Here is an 18,236-nt window from a genome sequence, read left to right as displayed (position 1 = left end):
CTTTTTAGATATTGATTAACAACGGATTTTCTTGAACTGAATCAGATTCTTAAAAGGTTGTATAATGATGACTGTCGTGCGCGTTTTAAAGTCGCCATTTTTATGTAATAATAGTTAACGCAAAATTGTTCTCTATAAGCATATTCTAAGACAACGTGTTTAGTGTGCAGCTGACACAACATATTTTCCCTCAACCGCAACTTGTATTTTAGCTGACTTGGCACACAGCTAGCACAGATGTTGCGCTAATCGTCGCATAATAACACCAGGAAAAAAAAACGATCTTCGTTTAGTATTGGCAAAAAGCAGGTGGCCAAAACCGTGCCGGTAATTTAACGCTAGTCCCGTACATGGAACTTAAGAATCTGCGCTGCTAAAAGTAAAAAAATGCGACTATCACACGTATTTGAGGGTCTTGGTTTTTCGCCTGGCAGGAGTGTTGACGACGCACGTGTTCTTTTGCTGGACGTTAGTTGTTTCTGATTAGAATGTTTTATGACGTCATTATAATCACTATTTTATGACGTCACATCCGCCACTGTTTAATGACGTCATTATTAATTAACGTCAGACCTAAAATTCCCTAAGTTGAAAATTCGGAACACCCCCCTTTGAAACGGTCACGCTACGCGCCTGGTTCCACGTTACAGTCAGTGCGCAGTAGCCTATCACTTTCGCACTTAAAAACGATTCTCCAAAATAACCTTCTCTTTCAAAAATCCCCAGTCACTCAAAGCTTGATTTTTATCACAGCACGCTCAAAAGTCCCGCAGAACGAGGTAAAATACGCGCGTAAACCGAATTAGAAGGCAACTGAAATGTAGCGAAACGTCTGAACGCACCTGCCACGGTGTCAACCCAGCGTTGCAGACCGACATCGTAGGGAGACATTGAAGAAATGGGAATGAGCATGGGAGGTTGCTGGGAAAGTGCGTTGGCTCGCTGGCCGCGAAGCAGGTTGTGAACGGCCTCGGCTGGTAAAACGCCGTTTCTGGATGGAACAAGAGCTGATTAAAATGTTGAATTACCAAAAGTTTCTTATAAAATACCATGGCCAATACACAAATAGCCGCGATGCAATTTGTCCACGGTTAAGGCAGGTAAATCGCAGTTTCTGGTTGAAACGAAAATAGAAAACATTGTGCTGACGTTTACAAAATCAATATTATGCTATAAATATTTAGCGGGAAAGCTCAATGTCTATTTCTGGATACTTATTTTTCATGTCTCACACTAGTATTTCTTAACCTTTTATAGCTACGACCTTAATACTAAGCGTAAACTTTACTGCAAAGCTTTGGCGACGTGATTCTCATCATTGATCTTTTTGTAAGCTCGACAATAACATTAATATATTCAAATTTAATTATATTAACAATGTCTTCGCGTCGCTTTCGTAATTTTATTAAGTATTGAATAAAACAAGCTCAGAAACAAACGCAAAAATTTAAACAGCCGATACAACCAAATCAAACGGCGCCCTATAGGTTGAGAAACACTAATACACCAAATTGAACACCTTTAAGGCTACAATCCTACAAAAGAGTCCCACCTTGAATTTGTAATGCAGTTGTTGTCCATTCGCTGCTGGCCAGTAGCCAGTAAGGGGCGTCCCCCGGACACCATGGGTGGTATGTTGGCCAGGTTGGGTTGCGTTGGATTCCACAACAAGTTGGAGCGAATGAATTCCGAGCAGGCACTGGCCACCTAGAAAATGTGAAGATATTAGCTCGTTGTATAACTGTTCGAATAACGCTGCTTTGATTTTTTGTTTTTTTCGTTAGTTTTGACTGTGTTTTTACACAGTGGTCAACGAATTACTACCTACAAGTCAATCTACTATACAGTGTCTGTTGTCGTTTTTTGGGTAAAACAATATCATGATCACACAATGACGGCACAAAAAATTATTGGTACAAAACTGCGGAAACATTAAAATCGTTTTTTTTTTTTTTTTTACTGAATATTGGTCTGAAAGTCAAGTTTTCTAAGTAATCGTCCTATTTTTAAAAAAAAACGTTTAATTTATCTTTTTTGCATCTATTTTATACCAGGGTCACAAAATTGCGGCTATAGATTGATTGGCATTTCTAGATTCTTCTGCAACACAAACGGGTTGTCTTTGGCTATTTCGTGTGTATTTTACGACGAATGTGTAAAACCCATAGACAGTCACTGAGAACACGCAATTAATCCCCAGAAATGCGATCCGTTGTTCTGTAACGAAGGAAAAACAAACAATTCCCTTTTGTATTGCGTCGTGCGCTGATGAAAATCTTGGGAATTCTTGCGTTTATAAAATTTAAATATAGGGTTTTATCGTCAAAATATTGCAGCGTGGAGATATAACGTTTTAAATACTGCTTTCCCTTATGAGACCAAACCCAAACGTTCGTTATAGACTACGACTTAACCACGTTTGAACCGAACTTAAAATGGTCACAATACTATTCAAAGACACAAATCAGGCAAAACAATAATCACGTAATTGTTTGAAATCTTTAAGACGCGTAATTTGGAGACCGCGCAAAAATGTTGAGGTTTTTTTTGCGTTTTACACCATGGCCACCAAACTACAAATTGCTGTCAAATTTGGTGAAAATAGGTAAAAAAATAGATCTTTAACGAAAAATCGTTTAAGACAAAGGTGTTTAATGCCTGGCTCCCCTAATTTTTCAGTTAATAACCAGTTCTAACTTATTAAGACCCTTTAAGCTTGACTGTTGAAACAGAACATTTATCGTTGTCTGTATTTTTTTCAAAGCCGAAGTAATGTTCACAAAAAATTATTATAAATAGTAATGCAGAACTTTTAATTAAATTGAAGCTTTCAAGACGTAAAATAATTTGGGCGGCCGCAGTTCGGAAAGTTCTGGTTTAGCGAAGCAAGCACAGAAGTTGAAAACAAAACCGCAAAGCTGGTATTTTAAGATTTGATTTCATTCTCTTCTACTGAAAGCTCACGTTGTTTCATCCGTAAAGTCCCGGAACGCCGTGAGGAAAATGCAAATTGGTTGTTTAGGAAATACATTTGGATAACCTGCCCTTTGGGCTTTTATGAAGCAAAGTTAAAGGTTAAATGCCAAAAAAAAAAACCTAACGATTAAAATCTGTCTATTTCTGCAAATCATGGACCAATCCTACTGTAATTTTTGCAAAGTGGCTATTCCTTAGGTGTAATCCAATCTACGACACACCCAAAGCCCCAAACATATAAATATTAAAAGGAAAACCGCGAACAATAGTGTATTTTTCGTAAATGACTAATGGGAATCACGTGGGGACGAAAGCACGCCCAATGAGCACATCATCACTATATGAAGGCCTATACAGTAAATCCTCACAATACTAAAAATAGACCAAAAATGACACGCAAAATCGTGAAATGCTACTTATTTTTTTGAACGACCTAATTACTGGTTTGTTAAACTTTAAGATTTGAACTTGTGTTGTACAAATTTTACACCCTCACAAAAAAACATTGAAATCCCAAATACTCACCTAAAATAACCAAATGTAATCTATGTACTCACTTTAAGTATCACATATCAATAAACTCAAACCATTTAACCCCCACAAATCTAGTCCAAACTTGCGGTTTACATTTCCGCAAATCGAACAATAACAAATTACTCCCCCCTTCCCTAAAAAAATTAAAAAAATAAAGAAAAAAGCACTAAACTCTTAACTCACATATCGAGACTTGATAAGAAAAAAAAACTAAACTAACATTGAACATCTACAAAAATAAGTGTAAACTTACGTTGAACATCTGCATATAACTGGCCGCCGTCAGGACGTCTATAACATCAGCTGCGTTGACTTTGAGATCGGACGAGTAAGCGTAATCCAGCAGTGGAGCAAAGCCGCGCAGTCTCACGTACTGGAGCTCTATGGTCATGTGCTCGCCGTCTGTGCCCCTGGATATGCTGACCTGGGGCGAGGACTTGCCCCCGCAAATGGCCGCGAAAAAATAGTCGCTGCAAGCGGCCATTACCGCCTTGTGTGCCTGGAAAAGCAAGAATTCGGGAGATAAAATTTGGTCAAAGTATTAGCCCCGAATATTTTACCCCTTTTTTGCGATGTTAACCCCCAAAGAGTGGAAATTCACTTATTAGGAGGACAAAAGGTATAATGCAAATGGAACTCTGTCGCCAAAAAGACGTGGTCTCAAGACGAAAAATCACATAAAACTATTAAAAGATGAGCAAGAAAACGCAAAATGTAATGGCAGACATTCAGGCGTTTTTCAGTATCCTCGAAGATTTTTGAGAACATACGTTAAAAAAACTCGACTTTATACAAATATTGCTACTCGTATGAGTCTGAGTAGTGCATCCGACCTCGTTTAGTGGTCTTATTGCATTGTCACTACTTATTCGATGCGATACCTGATGTTTCTCGGAAAATACCACGATAAGATCGAAAGACGTATTACAAATTGAGGATCGAAAATAGCGCTATGCTCTACAATCAAAATTGGCTTAGACCTTATAAGGTCAAAAAAGGCGTTATTGGGCAAAAGAACGGGCGGTCGATCTTGGAAATCCCGAATCTCCGGCCGAAAACAAACATTAGCTAAACAAGTCGCCGCTGTGAACGGCAAATTGGGTGTGCTGCATTCGGGATTCGTTCGGCTAGATTCGACAGTTGGCAGCACTCCTTTAAAAATTGCACACATTTGGGAAATCACGCCCTGCGCAATATTGCAGTTTAATTTGGCAGGGGAAACTCGGCGGTGTAATCTGATGTTTGCCATAACACAGCAAGCCCTTTCCGTATAAATATTGGGACAAATATTTGCCAAATAAGAGCAAGCCCTTTCCGTATAGATATTGGGATAAATTTAGCGCCGGGGAAAAAGCGGTCTTTTACGTAATCGCCTGTGACGTACGAAAGAGGCGCGACGCGTTTCTCAAACGAGCGAAAAATTGAAACACCTGATTTCTTATCTCGGATTTGATCAAAATGATTTCGACTAACCGTGATTTGTTCTGCAATGGCAATAAGCGACGTAATCGTTTTAAAACGTTTCTTTTGCAAATTTTTTTGCAATGGTAGACGCAAATTATTTTTTTGGTTAAATAAGCAAGTTGGAACAAATATGTATAATTTTTTTTAATTTTTTGTTTTTTAGGCATTTTCTAATTTTTTTTAATTTTTATGGCAATAGAATTCATAAATTTGTATTTTGGAATAGCATTCTAGTTAGACATTTATAAACATTAATTTAAGTCACTATATTTCTATCAGCAGCAGTGCGCAACAGTCAAAAGACAGCTTCGAAAAAAATATTAAGATGTTTATCCTTTGCTAATATTTTGTTAGTTTTCGTAACGAGTACGGTCTTTGGACAAGTGGAAGAAAAATGCTTGAAAATTCGAATAAAAAATAGGTTTGGTTCATTTTCAGCTATAAATTGAACAACAACAACTGCTATCAAAACCATTTTAAATAAAATTTGGGAACAAATCCGCACCACAATTGTTAATTAGCTGTTTTTTTTAGTTTTTACCTTGAATTTCTGTCCCTCGACGAGTATTGTGAGGTCACAAAGGTATCCCTCCTGACGTAGCTTGCCCAATCGGAGCAGGGATTCTCGCGCATGCGCAGGATCGCTGTGACTCAGCACCTGAGTCATCCCGGCCATTTTCATTCTCACACACTGTCCCTATAGCGTGTCGCCGCCCTTCAATGCTATACACAGCGGTCCTTTGAACTTCCAGCAGCGGTTATTAGAGTGTACAGTGATACGGGAGAAGCTGGTTAGTTGTTGTTACTGATGATGAGGCTTGTTCTTGCTTTTTTGCGAGTTTGCGCCGATTACAAGTTGCATGGGTGTTTACAGTTTGGCGTCGTACAAATACGGGTAGAAAATCGCTGCACAGTTTTCGGGTGATTTGCAGTTACTATATATATATAAGTAAGGCACTTAATTCTGTGAAAAGTCAAAAATCGATGTCGGATTAAATTAAAAAGGCTGCAGAAATACGCGTATGTAAAAATATAGATTATTTTAAGCGGTGGTTTCCAATCAGGGGCCAATAAAATCAAAATTGACACCGAAAATTGGCGGATTTATTTTACGCTTGAAATTGACAGGTTTGTTTTAATGAGAAGCACCAGTTCTCCGCGGTAAAATTTATGTTTGGAGATTTATCTAATTTGATTTGACTACAATGTGTTGCATTTAACGGTTAGCTCGACTCGATGACCGTAAGATCCTTTCGCTGTCCTTGTGTTATTCTTTATGCTGTGTTTTTTTCATTTTTTGCGAAAAAACACAAAAATAAATTGAATCTTGAATATTGAATTTAAGTTTCGGTTGAATTTATGAATCCAAGCAAAATTTTGCAAATTTTTGTCCGGACAATAAGACTTATGGGTCCGAAAGCTTTTTAAATCTTTAAACAGGGTTCGTGACCTAAAATTTTAAGCGTATTCTATATTATACATTGTCGTTATGAAAACGCTTTCCAAATACTTGCACATCCGACTTTATTGAGATCGTCCGATCAACGGCTACGTTTACTGCGCAAATAATTACTCTGACGAAGCAGGCTCTGTACTAACAGATGATGACACAGTCTGGGTATCCCTTTCTCTCACAATGGGGACCAATGAATAAGAGAAAACCGATAGCATCTTGCATCCAAACGCTATGACTCTATGTCCGTTGTGACTTGCGATGTTTGACAACCTCAGGGTATCCATTACATTACACAAAGTCACTATACAGACCTAGCTATCGGTGACTGTGTGAAAACTCTGGTCGGCTTTTTTGGCCACGTTGGAAAGAGCCAGGCCCCATTTTTTTAGCCTTTTTAATTGACTTTTTTCTCCACAGTTCACATAACGTTTTTAAAAAGCTTCAAAAGTAGCTAAAAACAGGCTTTCCGAAGCTGTATTGAAAGCATAAAAGTTTGCGTTTGCAAATTTGGAGATAAGGCCTACGTCCGAGTAAAACAGTAAAACACAGGCTCCTAACGTTTGAAAAAACAGGTTTATTTTGCACTTTGACTCCATAATTGGCAAACTGTTTAATTAGTGACTAAAATATGAACAAAACACATCGCTTTAACGAGTCTAAACTCTAAAAGACGCTAAACATATTTTCAACATTAAAAAAAAATAAGCCAAAACGTGCCTTTTGCAAAACTCCAAAGTTCAATTTCCAATGCGTGCGACGAAAAAACGAAAAAAATACCTTGGTTGCATTTTCACCCCGCGTCTCTAGTATTTACCCAAGCCAAGCGGCCAAAAGCGAAGCAATGGCAAACATCGAAAGAAGGATACATAAAGCGGCTGGCCGGGGCGGCGTCGGAGCGAAAAACTGCAAGTCTGAACGGCGTTCGCGGCTTTCCCGAAAGCAAACAAGGTTTGAATGCACGACCAAGACGACGACGACTGAGGAGGGGGGGGGGTGCCTTAAAAAGCTCTCGTGCCAGAGAGCAGAATCAACATGCACAACTTGTGTGTGGTCGTAAGGCGTGTCCAGCCGCCTAGCACGCCGCACGTAATGCAGTGTTGACACGGCGCATTCGTAAGACCGAATCGAACGACCGACCTGTCAATCAAACTCGAGCCAATATCTCGCAACACCAAACGCGCCGCCCAGCGCACCGCCGCGATCTGCATTATGACATCACAAACGCCGAGCCGCTCTCCTGTTTAGGGCTGTATCTCTTTCCCTCCGCGCACCAGCTTATCTCAAAATCTCCGACAAAGCGCGAAAAACAAGTGAATTTCTATAGGAAATTTGTTTTGACTGCTTAGTACAACAAAGATCATTAAGGCGGAGTGAGAATATCAAAGCCCATAAATAATTATGTTGCATTTTAAAAGTTTCGAATATCTCTCATGTTGAAAATAGTTATTCGAAACGTTCAAAATGCTACTACCTACTTCTGTATGGGCTTTGGTATTCTTACTACGTCTTACTACGATCTCCAACAATTATGCTACAAAGATCATTAAAATCATGTAACAAAGAGGTACAGCCCCCCAAAAACAAATATACAAAAAAAATGCCGTACACAGCTAGTTTACATGCAAACAGGTATCGCGATTTCAAAAATATATACTTCTTAGCGTTTGCAATCCACGTCTAATTTATCCATGCGGAGCGCTGTATTTATTGCTACATCAAACCCAAGCGCTGTCTCCCTCTGTCTGCCCAAAAGCCAAAGTAGCAACAGTCTACTACAGCGACGGTGGTTTTCCTCAAACAAGCGCCCGCCAACGCGACACAGTCGGGCGTTCTTTGCAAGGCAGAGGCATAACTCGGCCCTGTACTGTCCCGTCGCACGCAGAACAGCGTCTAACAATTCCTCAGCAAACTGAACGCTCAGTTTTCGACCTTTTTCTCCCGCGACCGCTTTCCACAGGCTACGCTAAACCTGAACCGGCGCAGAAAAGCAAAAAATCACGAAAACACGAGCGTCGATAGCCGTGGCGCCGAGTGACATTCCCCAAGGAGCTAAGAGTGCGGACAAAAGACAGACGGTTAGGCGTCTGATAATGCAGGCGGAGTGGGCGCTGTGCATACAAGAAAAAGCAAAGTCGGGTAGTCATTCCGGCGCGTATTTCGCCATTGCTTAAGATTGCTTCGCCGTGGCTAAAAAAGGGCGAGACGGACGCTCCGATTTGATGGTTTGGGAAAGTGGCTAAGGGGTGTGACTCATTCGGCCATTTCACGTGATCGCTTTGTAAAATCAGCTGGATCCAGTTAGGACGAACCTGCATCATCGTACGCACAAATATGGCCGACGGCGCTAGGGAAGGTCTAAATGACAAAACTGGTCGAGAGTTGAGATGACAATACTCCAGAATGTTATTTTTCGAACGGCCTTGCAAAGTGGCTGAGTTCTTGAGTAGGCGCAAACCGCTGTACACAAAACTCTAAACACTTGTTTGTTTTTTTACCTTTTTCACACTTTTTTCACACGCGCGAAAATAGGTACGTAACCACTAAATTACGACTAAATATCATACGACTAAATATTGAAGGGCTAAATGATAAAACTGGCCAAAACAAAACCAACACAAGCCCTTTCGACAATGAAAAAACACGTACCAAGCCAGGCTAGGCGACGCGCATGTAGGGCATAACAAATGTAAAGTGCGTAAAATGTAAAAGACAAACTACAACGCTAGCCTTTGCTTACCGAAAGAGCCTTTGTGCAGAATCCTTAGGCTATTTAAACGCACAAAAGCGACAGCTTTTTTAAAATGAATCACGCAAACTCAACGATAGGCAAAACATTTTGAGCCCGATTCGGGCGCAAATAAAACGCCAAACACTTCAGTTATTTAATACGGAAATCAGGTGGAACTGTTAAACGACAAATTGTATGTAGTAACTTTAACAAGCTTTCGCACAGCTGTGCTTCATCGGGTCAAATTAGAAACTTATACTTTGATCTTTCGAAGCACGGTCGTGCGAAAGCTTTTCAAGATTTCAATGCAATTTGTCGTTAAAGGGTGCCGCCTGATTTCGAGATTTAAAATCACACAAATCCGGCTACTAACAAAGATTGTTACAAAACACTTTACTTAATAATAAGAATATCAAAGCCCACACAGAAGTAGGTAGCATTATAGACGTTTCGTTTTCGAAAGATGTTCTTATTACGTCTTACTACAACCTCCAACCATTATGCTCCAAACTAACTAAATACTTCAAAAAAAAATCGAGCGCCGAAACCTCGCCGCCTGCCAAAAACTCACCTAAAAAACACACGTCAAAAAACGCGACCTGTCTGTCTTGCTGTCGGGCAAGCAATAAGCGGCTCAGCGGGCCTCGGTTAACGCGCCTATACGCAACAGCAGCAGAAAGGAAGGATGATATGCTCCCTGTTATTATCGCACGGCGGCGGCAACGGCGTGTCGATTGATTGGTCAAACTTGCGGCTGCCAGGCGCGATTAACAGCAGCACGTGAGCTTTAGGCAGAACGCACAAGAAAACGCTTAATTTGCTCTCTTTTTCGCCTTGCTTAAAGCCCCGGGGTCAGAACACAGCCGAGTTTGGGAGATGCACGCGTGATCGGTCCAGGGCCAAATGCAAAGCGCACGAAAAAGGGAAGACGCCGCAGCGAGGCTCTGTGACGTCACAAGTTCAAACGCGCGCTGTCGAAATCCGCGCGACCGCGACATGCAAGCGGCGCCGACACAAAAAACGGCTTCGAGCGTTTTTTTGCGAGCGCGATAAAAAAGAGTTTTTCGTGTTTTATTTTTGCTTTCACAGGCGGAGATCTTTTACAATTCTTCCGAAACCGACCTACGATATTTTTTTAGGCCAAATTATCGCCGATTAGACGCAAAACGATGCCATTGCTGTGGTAACGTAAGCAAAACTGATCAATTTATAAAATGCAAACAAGTATTTTGTGTTTTTATTCAAAAAAATGATTTTTGCGCCGAAAAGGTACTTTTCTTGATTGCTTGCGAGCGCGAAAAAAAGCGTTTTTCGTTTTTGTTCTGGCTTTTACGGATCGCTTCTCGCGTCTCACCTGTCAAGCGAGCGCGCGCGTATGACGTCACAATGCACGGGTCACGCGCGCGTCGAGAGAAAGGCTCAACGCGGGAACGCGAAACGACGAAAAATTACGCAACCTCGGCAGCGAAACGACGCGATTTTTTCCGCCCCGGGCGATTTTTAGCGACGCGCGACACCGGTTTCGCGACGCGCGGCACGAAAGTCGCCTGTCGCGCGCCAACTTTAATTTTCCGTTTTTCCCTGGTTGTTGTTGTTGTTGTTGTACAACTGTGTGAAGCGGAAAACAAAACAAAAAGAGCTGGGAGGAGGGGTTGCTAGGGGCAACGTCGAGAAGGATGATATTTTATATTAATTCCGATGCCGACAAACGATATTTTAGGCTGAAGTATCGCTGATTTGACACAAAACGACGCCACTGATGTGAGAAATTTATAAAACCAATCTAATTAAAATAATGTAACTTAACGTCTTCCGCGATTTTAATGAAAAAAAAACGCTTTAGCGCCCAAAAGCTACTTATCTTTATTGATAATACAATATTTTCTGAAAAAAATATTTATTAAGGCGAAAACGAAAGGTTTGTTTGCAAATCATGGCTGCAATTCTCTACCAATTTTGTATCGGATCGGTACCGATACCACCCTAGTATCGGACGTGTACCGATACTAGCACTTCTCCTTTTGTATCGGCTCCTATCTGATATTGCCTGGCATTCCCATAAGCAGCAGAATCACGCGATTCCTTTTGAACAAACAAAAGATTTCGTCGCATTGTGTCTTTGTCGCAAAAAGGGACCGTCGCCGTGTCGCAAGCTCGCCTTATCTTCCGACAAATATCGTTAAAATTTACTGCTTCCTGTTAGCAGAGTAAGGCAAGAGAGGCCGTGCGTGCTTTTTGCAGTAACAGGGAGCGTAGTTGCGGCCTGCCAGCGATTCTATTTCCTGCATGGGGGGGGGGGGGCGGTTTCCTTTCTGTAGGTCCACCGTCGCGAAACGCAAGGTCGAGTATTATCAATCTCGCCCGTGGCTTCCAACTGAGGAAACGGCGTCTGAACTCGGCATTTGTGATTATACCGTCGCTCCCGGAGAGAGGCGACTCGGATAAGAAAGAGAAAAAGGCGGAAAGAGAAAGAGAGAGAATGAGGAAAAAAGAGAAAGCGACTCTTGTCTAACTTGCAATGACGCCAATAGGCTGCGGTTTGAAAAGGCAGCCTTGTAAATCCGCGCGCAGTTATATTAAAGGCCTCGAAATTTCGCTTGGAGTCGCGGGCGCCGCGCTGCCCTTTCGCTCGTAAATAAAATGCAAGTCGCCCGTCCTTTGCTGTAACGATTTCCGAATCTACGCCGCTTAACGATCTCGGTCAATAAGGGAACGGAACCGGACCAAATATTGGCGCAAAACAAGCAGTGTTCTATTTGCGCGACACCACCTTAAAAACGCCGCGGCCTGTTGCTGCACATTGAACTGGAATCGGTTCCTTTCCTTTTGTAAACCAAACCGCTGGAAAAGTTAACTTGGTGGTTCTCAAATTTTTTTTTATATTCCCCCCTTACAAGCCTTCGGGCGAACACTGTCGACTCATCTCCAGCAAAAAAACGCAATGTATTCTACCTATTTTTTTTATTACTTCGATTTACAATGCTGATAGAAAATCAGACCTTCAGGAAAAAGAGTCGGCAAAATAAAAAAACAATATGTCAAACTACAATAGACACATCTGTACCAAAAACCAAGACTTGTTACAAAATTTTGATGCGCATCGTCTGAAAGTTAAGTTTGTATGAACGTATGACGTAGATATTAATTTTATACAAACCATTGGTTTAACTAGTGATTCTTAATCTTTTTTCGCGGCGACCCAGTATAACGAGCGTTAAGCGTAGCAGCAAAGGTTTTACAACCCCAACTCTCTGCACTGAATTTTTGTAAGCAAACAAATCAAAAGGATCTTGGTTGATAGCCGTATTTGTCTTATTCAAAAACTGACAACGAGTGGCACTGTTGACAAACTCTGACCTAAAAAAGCACGATTTAGCGAAAGCTCGCCAGATTAAAAATACGAATAAAATGGCATAATTAAGTTCGAACTATTTTAGTGTGAGCCACGTCATTGTATTGCCCCTGCAATTTTCTTAAATTTCGGAGAAATCTTGCACAGGCCCAATCTCATTAAATCCAATGCATAAAAATCTCATTAAAAAAATGCATAAAACTGCTGAGGTCGACGACCCAACTGAATCAAAACGCCGACCCAATTTTGGGTTGACAAAACACTGGGTTAAACACGGCTCACTTATGAGGCCCCTGTGTTATCCTTTGTACGACATAATGTCAAACTTAAAGCCATTCTGGTCGCCAGCTAATAATATCAAATGACGAACGTAAACACGAGAATAAAGTGCTCACCGCACGTATTCACATTACACCTGTTTCTCCTTTTAACAAGATCTCACACTGAGAATTTAGACGATAAGCTCATTTCAAGGCGGACGATGCTGTTTACTGTTTAGTCTGCAAGCTGAACGTTGCACTTTGGAAACAGGGGAAAAAAATCGTACGAACTTTTCCCACCGCAGTCAAACCGAATAGACACAGTTACAATATCAACGCCCCATACAGAGGTAGGTATCCTTTTGAACGTTTCGAATATGTCTCATTTATTTTCAACGTAGTAAGGAGGCACTGATTTCTAAGATTAGAACTATCGCATTCTCACTATGTTGATATAATACTCTTCTTCTGTAAATATCCTTCCAACGTCAAAGTGAAACCTCGGGCCGTTATTTAAGATTTATCCAAGGCATTCACAAAATGCGGCGACGTACTTACACGAGATTTAAAATTCATTCTACGTCTAACTAAAACCTCCAACCATTATCTTAAGATTTATTCGAAACGTTCACAAAATTCCGGCTACTCCTGTACGGGCTAAAACACCCGTTTAACTCCAGCCATTATTTAGAATTCATTCACGGCGTTCACAAAAAGCTACTACTGCCCACTTCTGTACAGGCTTCGATATTCGCTCCTAATGCTTATCCAACAGGGAAAGCTAAACAGTCAGCTCTGTACAATACATGCGACTGCCTTAACGGCGAGATTGTCTTAAGATTTATTTGAAACGTTTCCAAAATGCTACCTACTTCTGTACGGGCTTTATTACATTATTTTACGTCCAACTGAAACCTCTAACCATTATCTTATTCTTCATTTAAAACGTTCACAAAATTCCGGTTACTTCTCTTCAGGCTTCGATATTCGCTCCTAATGCTTATCCAACAGGGAAAGCTGAACAGTCAGCTCTGTACAATACATGCGTCTGCCTTAACAGCGAGACGTGAGCTGCTAGCGAGTTGGTCAGTTCCAGTTGGGCACACCTCAATGGCAGCTCTCTGCTCTGCCGTGACGACTCTAGATGTTGGAAAAAATCGTGCACAAAGGCGAACGGAAACTGCGAGTTACGGCGGCGAAAGCGACGCGTCACAGGGCCCTCTGTGACGCAACAAAAGGCTAAAAACAAAAGCTGTAGCGACACCTTGAGGTTAATTGAAGCGGGCTTGAAATGTGGCAAATTTTCGTTTTTTTTCGCTTGCTGCTTGGTTTTTGTGCGAATTTACGTATCTATCTTGGCATTACGCGAAGTTTTCAGCCTTTTGGATTTGCTTTATTTTATGTGAATGTTCGGTTTATATTTAAGCACTTAAAATTTATTTTTATTTAAACATTGTAATTCAGTAGCCTACACGGTGTTGTGTAAAGACTTGACTTTTGTGCACGACTTAAATTAGGTCTTTTGGACAAATTTACTTACTTCAGTCTTTGAGTTAAATAACTTAGGGTGAAGTTAGCTGTTTTTACTAAATATTTTTTAGTAAAATTCTCAATTCCTCACGTAAAACAACTCCCGTGCTATATGTCGTTTTTTTTTTGTTTTTTAGTTAAGATGTTTCTCATCCACAAAAGGGTTGTCAATTTGAATAGTTTATCGTGGCACAATTTGTTGTCCTTCAATATTCACCAACAAACCAGGACAAAATATATAAACTTTGTCAAAGGTACAAAAACGAAGACGACGCTATCTTAATTAAGTGTGGACTCAATTACAATAATTTAAAAAGTTTGTAATTAATTTAGGGTGAGCAGTAGAACCCTGCCAACTAAACCTAAAAAACTTTCATCCGTAATAAAATAAATATTTTGCACAGTTGAAATCATTTAATCGTTGCGTGAAAATGTTTTGGTGCTCGCATTTCCTTAACTTTTTATTGCTATAAAAATACAAAACTAACCTTTTAATTTATCGTTGCTCGAACTTAGTGTTTGTTTAAATTTTAGCGCTTTGGTGTTTTATTTTTTTTTAATTGTACTGCTGTTTCACACCAAACGAAACCTAACTTAAACCGGTTACAGGAAGTTGCATTAATATACCCTGTTTAGTTTTAATTAACAGTGTCTATCGTGCAAAGGTTTTAATTTTGAACTGCTACCCGAATTGGACAGCTAGATTTATTTTCGGTTTTTTTGAATTACATTTGAATTAAATTAGAGAATTTAATTGTTTTTAAGTTATATTGGAATTTAATTAGAGTTTAGAGTTCAGTTTTGTCCAAATTACATTAAAATTAGAATTATGCTGAAACTAGATTACTAGTGCAGCAATTAGGAAAGTACGTTTTAATTTTGTTAAAATAGAACCACCTTATTAGAACTTTCACACTCACATGCAATGGCAAAGCCTACAAATTTTCTCCAGTGTAAATTTTCACGCTAAAATTTTTGCTGTAAAAAATGTCGACGAAAAACAGCGTAACACCGCCACGTGTAACTTTCAAAAATTATAACCCAGTCAGCAGCGGACTTGATGTATTGTGCATTAAAAGGCAGTTTCTCTTTAGCCGTTTGTCAATTGTGCTGATTAACGAGAACACTCCTTAGGCATTTGATACCTGAAGTCCTACTTTGTCTGGCGAAAGCTAAGTCGCCAATTTAGCTGAAAGGTTTTGCGGTCGTTTTGGCGGCTTTTTAATTTGACAGCGGGCGTGTTAAATGGCGACACCAACTTTGTAAAACCGTTTCCTGTCTGTCTAACAACGTACAGCATGGAAAGCTGTAACTGTCGCAGGAAAAATTGCACCAAACTCGACATTTCTTCTACCTATTTCAGGTTGTACACCAGAAATCAAGTCATAACTGATTTCTTTCGTTTTAGATCAATTTACAAATAGCGTATTTAAATTTTAAGCTTTCTATCTTAGTTGTAGATCAGCGGTCGGCAAACTTTTTTGTCGCGGCCCAAATAACTTTTTTCAGAGCTATTAAAGGCCCACTACGTAAAACGAATACAAAACAGTGGCGGAGTTAGGATATTTGTGTTTAAGGTGAAATATTACACGGCCCCTTGATTCGCAAAACACTGCCATGCTATAATAATGTAAAACATACTATAAAACAAAAATTACTTGCGCGAAGCGCGAAAAACTTTGCTGATAATAATTAAAGTTGGTAAAAAAATACTTTGCAGGTTCTCAGGTCAGGATCACATTTGGCACGTGGGTCGGAAGTTGTAAACCACCTTGAGACAATATAAAAATACTTAGCCGCACAGAGTTAAAATAAAGCGCATGAATGTACGGCTATCACGAAGCCCATAACTACATATGATAACACTAAGTTATTCAAAAGTAATTCGCGGCCCACTAAAAATGGCTCTGCGGCCCACAGTTTGCCGACCACTGTTGTAGATCAACGAAATTACTACTTTTGGCAAAAAAGTTAAAAAAAACAGTAAAAATATTTGCTCTATACATGTACTTTTTAATAATTAAAAAAATCTGCGAAATCAGTTGCTACGATTGAAGAAATAATAAAATGATAAAACAGTTTTAACGGTGTCTACAAAGGATATTATTTGACACCCGTTACGGGTAACACAGCGTAAATGAGAACACATATTTATTTTCTTTTTGGAATGACCTGTCGTATAAGCAATACCTATACAAATTCCTATAAGCCTTGGTATAAGTACGTCAGTGTTTCTTTAACCTTTTTTTAAGTTTTTATTTACATACTGAATATTGCGAAACAAGTTTCAATGGGCTAGGCCAAGATAAAGAAATTTGAAATACATAATAAAAATTGAAGTTTTATATTTCTTTTCACAATTTGCCTACATAGTGCACCTGACAACCCTCCCTAGTTTACCGGTTAAGAATTGTCAAAGTACGTTATAGCTTGTGAATCTAATAGTTTGACATAAATCCTAGGTATTAATTTAATTGCCTTTTATCTAGTGCAGTACGTTTCAACCCGTGGGATGCTACGCACTTGTGCGGATGAAAAAGAATTGAAATGCGGATGAAAATGGTGCATATTATTTTTTTTATTATGTGTAATACAGTAATGAAATAAGCTGGTGCGCCCACTTTTGCGTTACAGGTACAGTAATAACTTTCATTGTTATTTCACAAATAAAACTAAAGGTTGCAAACTTACTGAGCTTGTTTCGTGCGGATGGAAATTTTCCGAAATAAAAAAGTGCTGATGGAAATTTTAAAGGTTGAAAAGCACTGATCTAGTGAACTGTTTTCATCGATATATCACATAATATAGGGGTCGGCAACCTTTTGTATGCAGTGTGCCAGTTTAGGAATAATTTCAAAATATTAACAACTCGCGTGCCAAACATTATTTGTCTGATTGGTTTTGCACTGGGAACCAGGGATCCGGAGTCTGTTAAAAACAACCCGAGTCCGACTCCGGACAACTGTGCAATAATATCGAGTCCCGAGTCCTGCTCAGGCTTTTAAGCGCGTATTTCACCGATTTGCGTAACTAAAATTTGTTGTTATTAAGCAATCCATTCATATTGGTCATGGAAAATATGCCACCACCTGCTATTCCACCTTAACAATTTACAGTTTAGTGCCCTATTAGTTTCTAGTTTTCGTACTGCGCATGCGCACACGTCGAACTCGGGTAGTTTTACCTAGTCTTACTTGAATCCGACTCCGCAGCCCTGCTGTGATCTGACATCTAATTTACGAATGATCTGACATCTAATTTAAGTATCTTGGGAGACGCCATTAAACCCCGTTTCATAAGTTAAATTCTGTAAAAATACCCTAAGGGCCCCTAAGCCTGCTGAAAAAACGAATATAATACTCTGTGCCCGGTTTTCGCTTTTAGCTTGTTTTTTTTCAGTCGCAAAAAAAGACATTTTCCTACTGTTAATGTAGAATGCCCACGCAATAAACATCACGCCAATTTTAGGGCATTGTGGCGTAATCCGAACGGTTAGTCGTACGCAACTATAAAACGCCCACAATAAATAATGTTAAATACAACAATTAAGACACGAATTGGAAATGTGAGTAATCATTTAGTTAGCGCTAGTGTTGGTGATGTAAAAATAGTGTTAATGATGTAGCAGTGATAACATGCGCGTTAAATTATTTGGCGTGCCATGGAAAATCGTCTCGCGTGCCACTTTTGGCACGCGTGCCAGGGGTTGTCGACCCCTGACATAATATAACGAAAAGTAAAATGCCGAATACTTATACGCATGTAAAATATGCCTATTCGATTGGGCGCCTGTCTAGTAACGAAACGAGTTTTCATAAACGAAATTGCAAGAAATGAATGAATATGGCAGAAGGAATATAATAATAATACTTCACCCACCCAAACCCAAACGCTAACTCGCACCCTAACTCAAATAATGTTAGCAATATAAATCCA

General features: G+C 39.8%; 1 protein-coding gene across 1 annotated transcript in view; it reads right to left on the bottom strand.

Annotated features, from left to right (window-relative positions):
* The window catches only part of LOC146139281 (uncharacterized), a 52,748-nt gene extending 44,858 nt beyond the window's left edge, over positions 1 to 7,890 (bottom strand). The window contains exons 1-4 of the mRNA XM_083392264.1: positions 5,516 to 7,890; positions 3,764 to 4,009; positions 1,553 to 1,707; positions 843 to 991 (exon numbers count right to left, since the gene is read on the bottom strand). Coding sequence (XP_083248390.1) covers positions 843 to 991; positions 1,553 to 1,707; positions 3,764 to 4,009; positions 5,516 to 5,656 — 691 coding nt within the window. The 5' untranslated portion in view covers positions 5,657 to 7,890. The remainder of the gene's footprint in view (positions 1 to 842; positions 992 to 1,552; positions 1,708 to 3,763; positions 4,010 to 5,515) is intronic.
* Positions 7,891 to 18,236: the final 10,346 nt, after the last annotated feature.

This window comes from Ascidiella aspersa, chromosome 6 (assembly GCF_963924565.1).
Source record: "Ascidiella aspersa chromosome 6, kaAscAspe10.2, whole genome shotgun sequence".
NCBI classification, from domain to species: domain Eukaryota; kingdom Metazoa; phylum Chordata; class Ascidiacea; order Phlebobranchia; family Ascidiidae; genus Ascidiella; species Ascidiella aspersa.
Note: the sequence above shows the minus strand (reverse complement) of the source record. Positions and strands in the feature narration are given on the sequence as shown.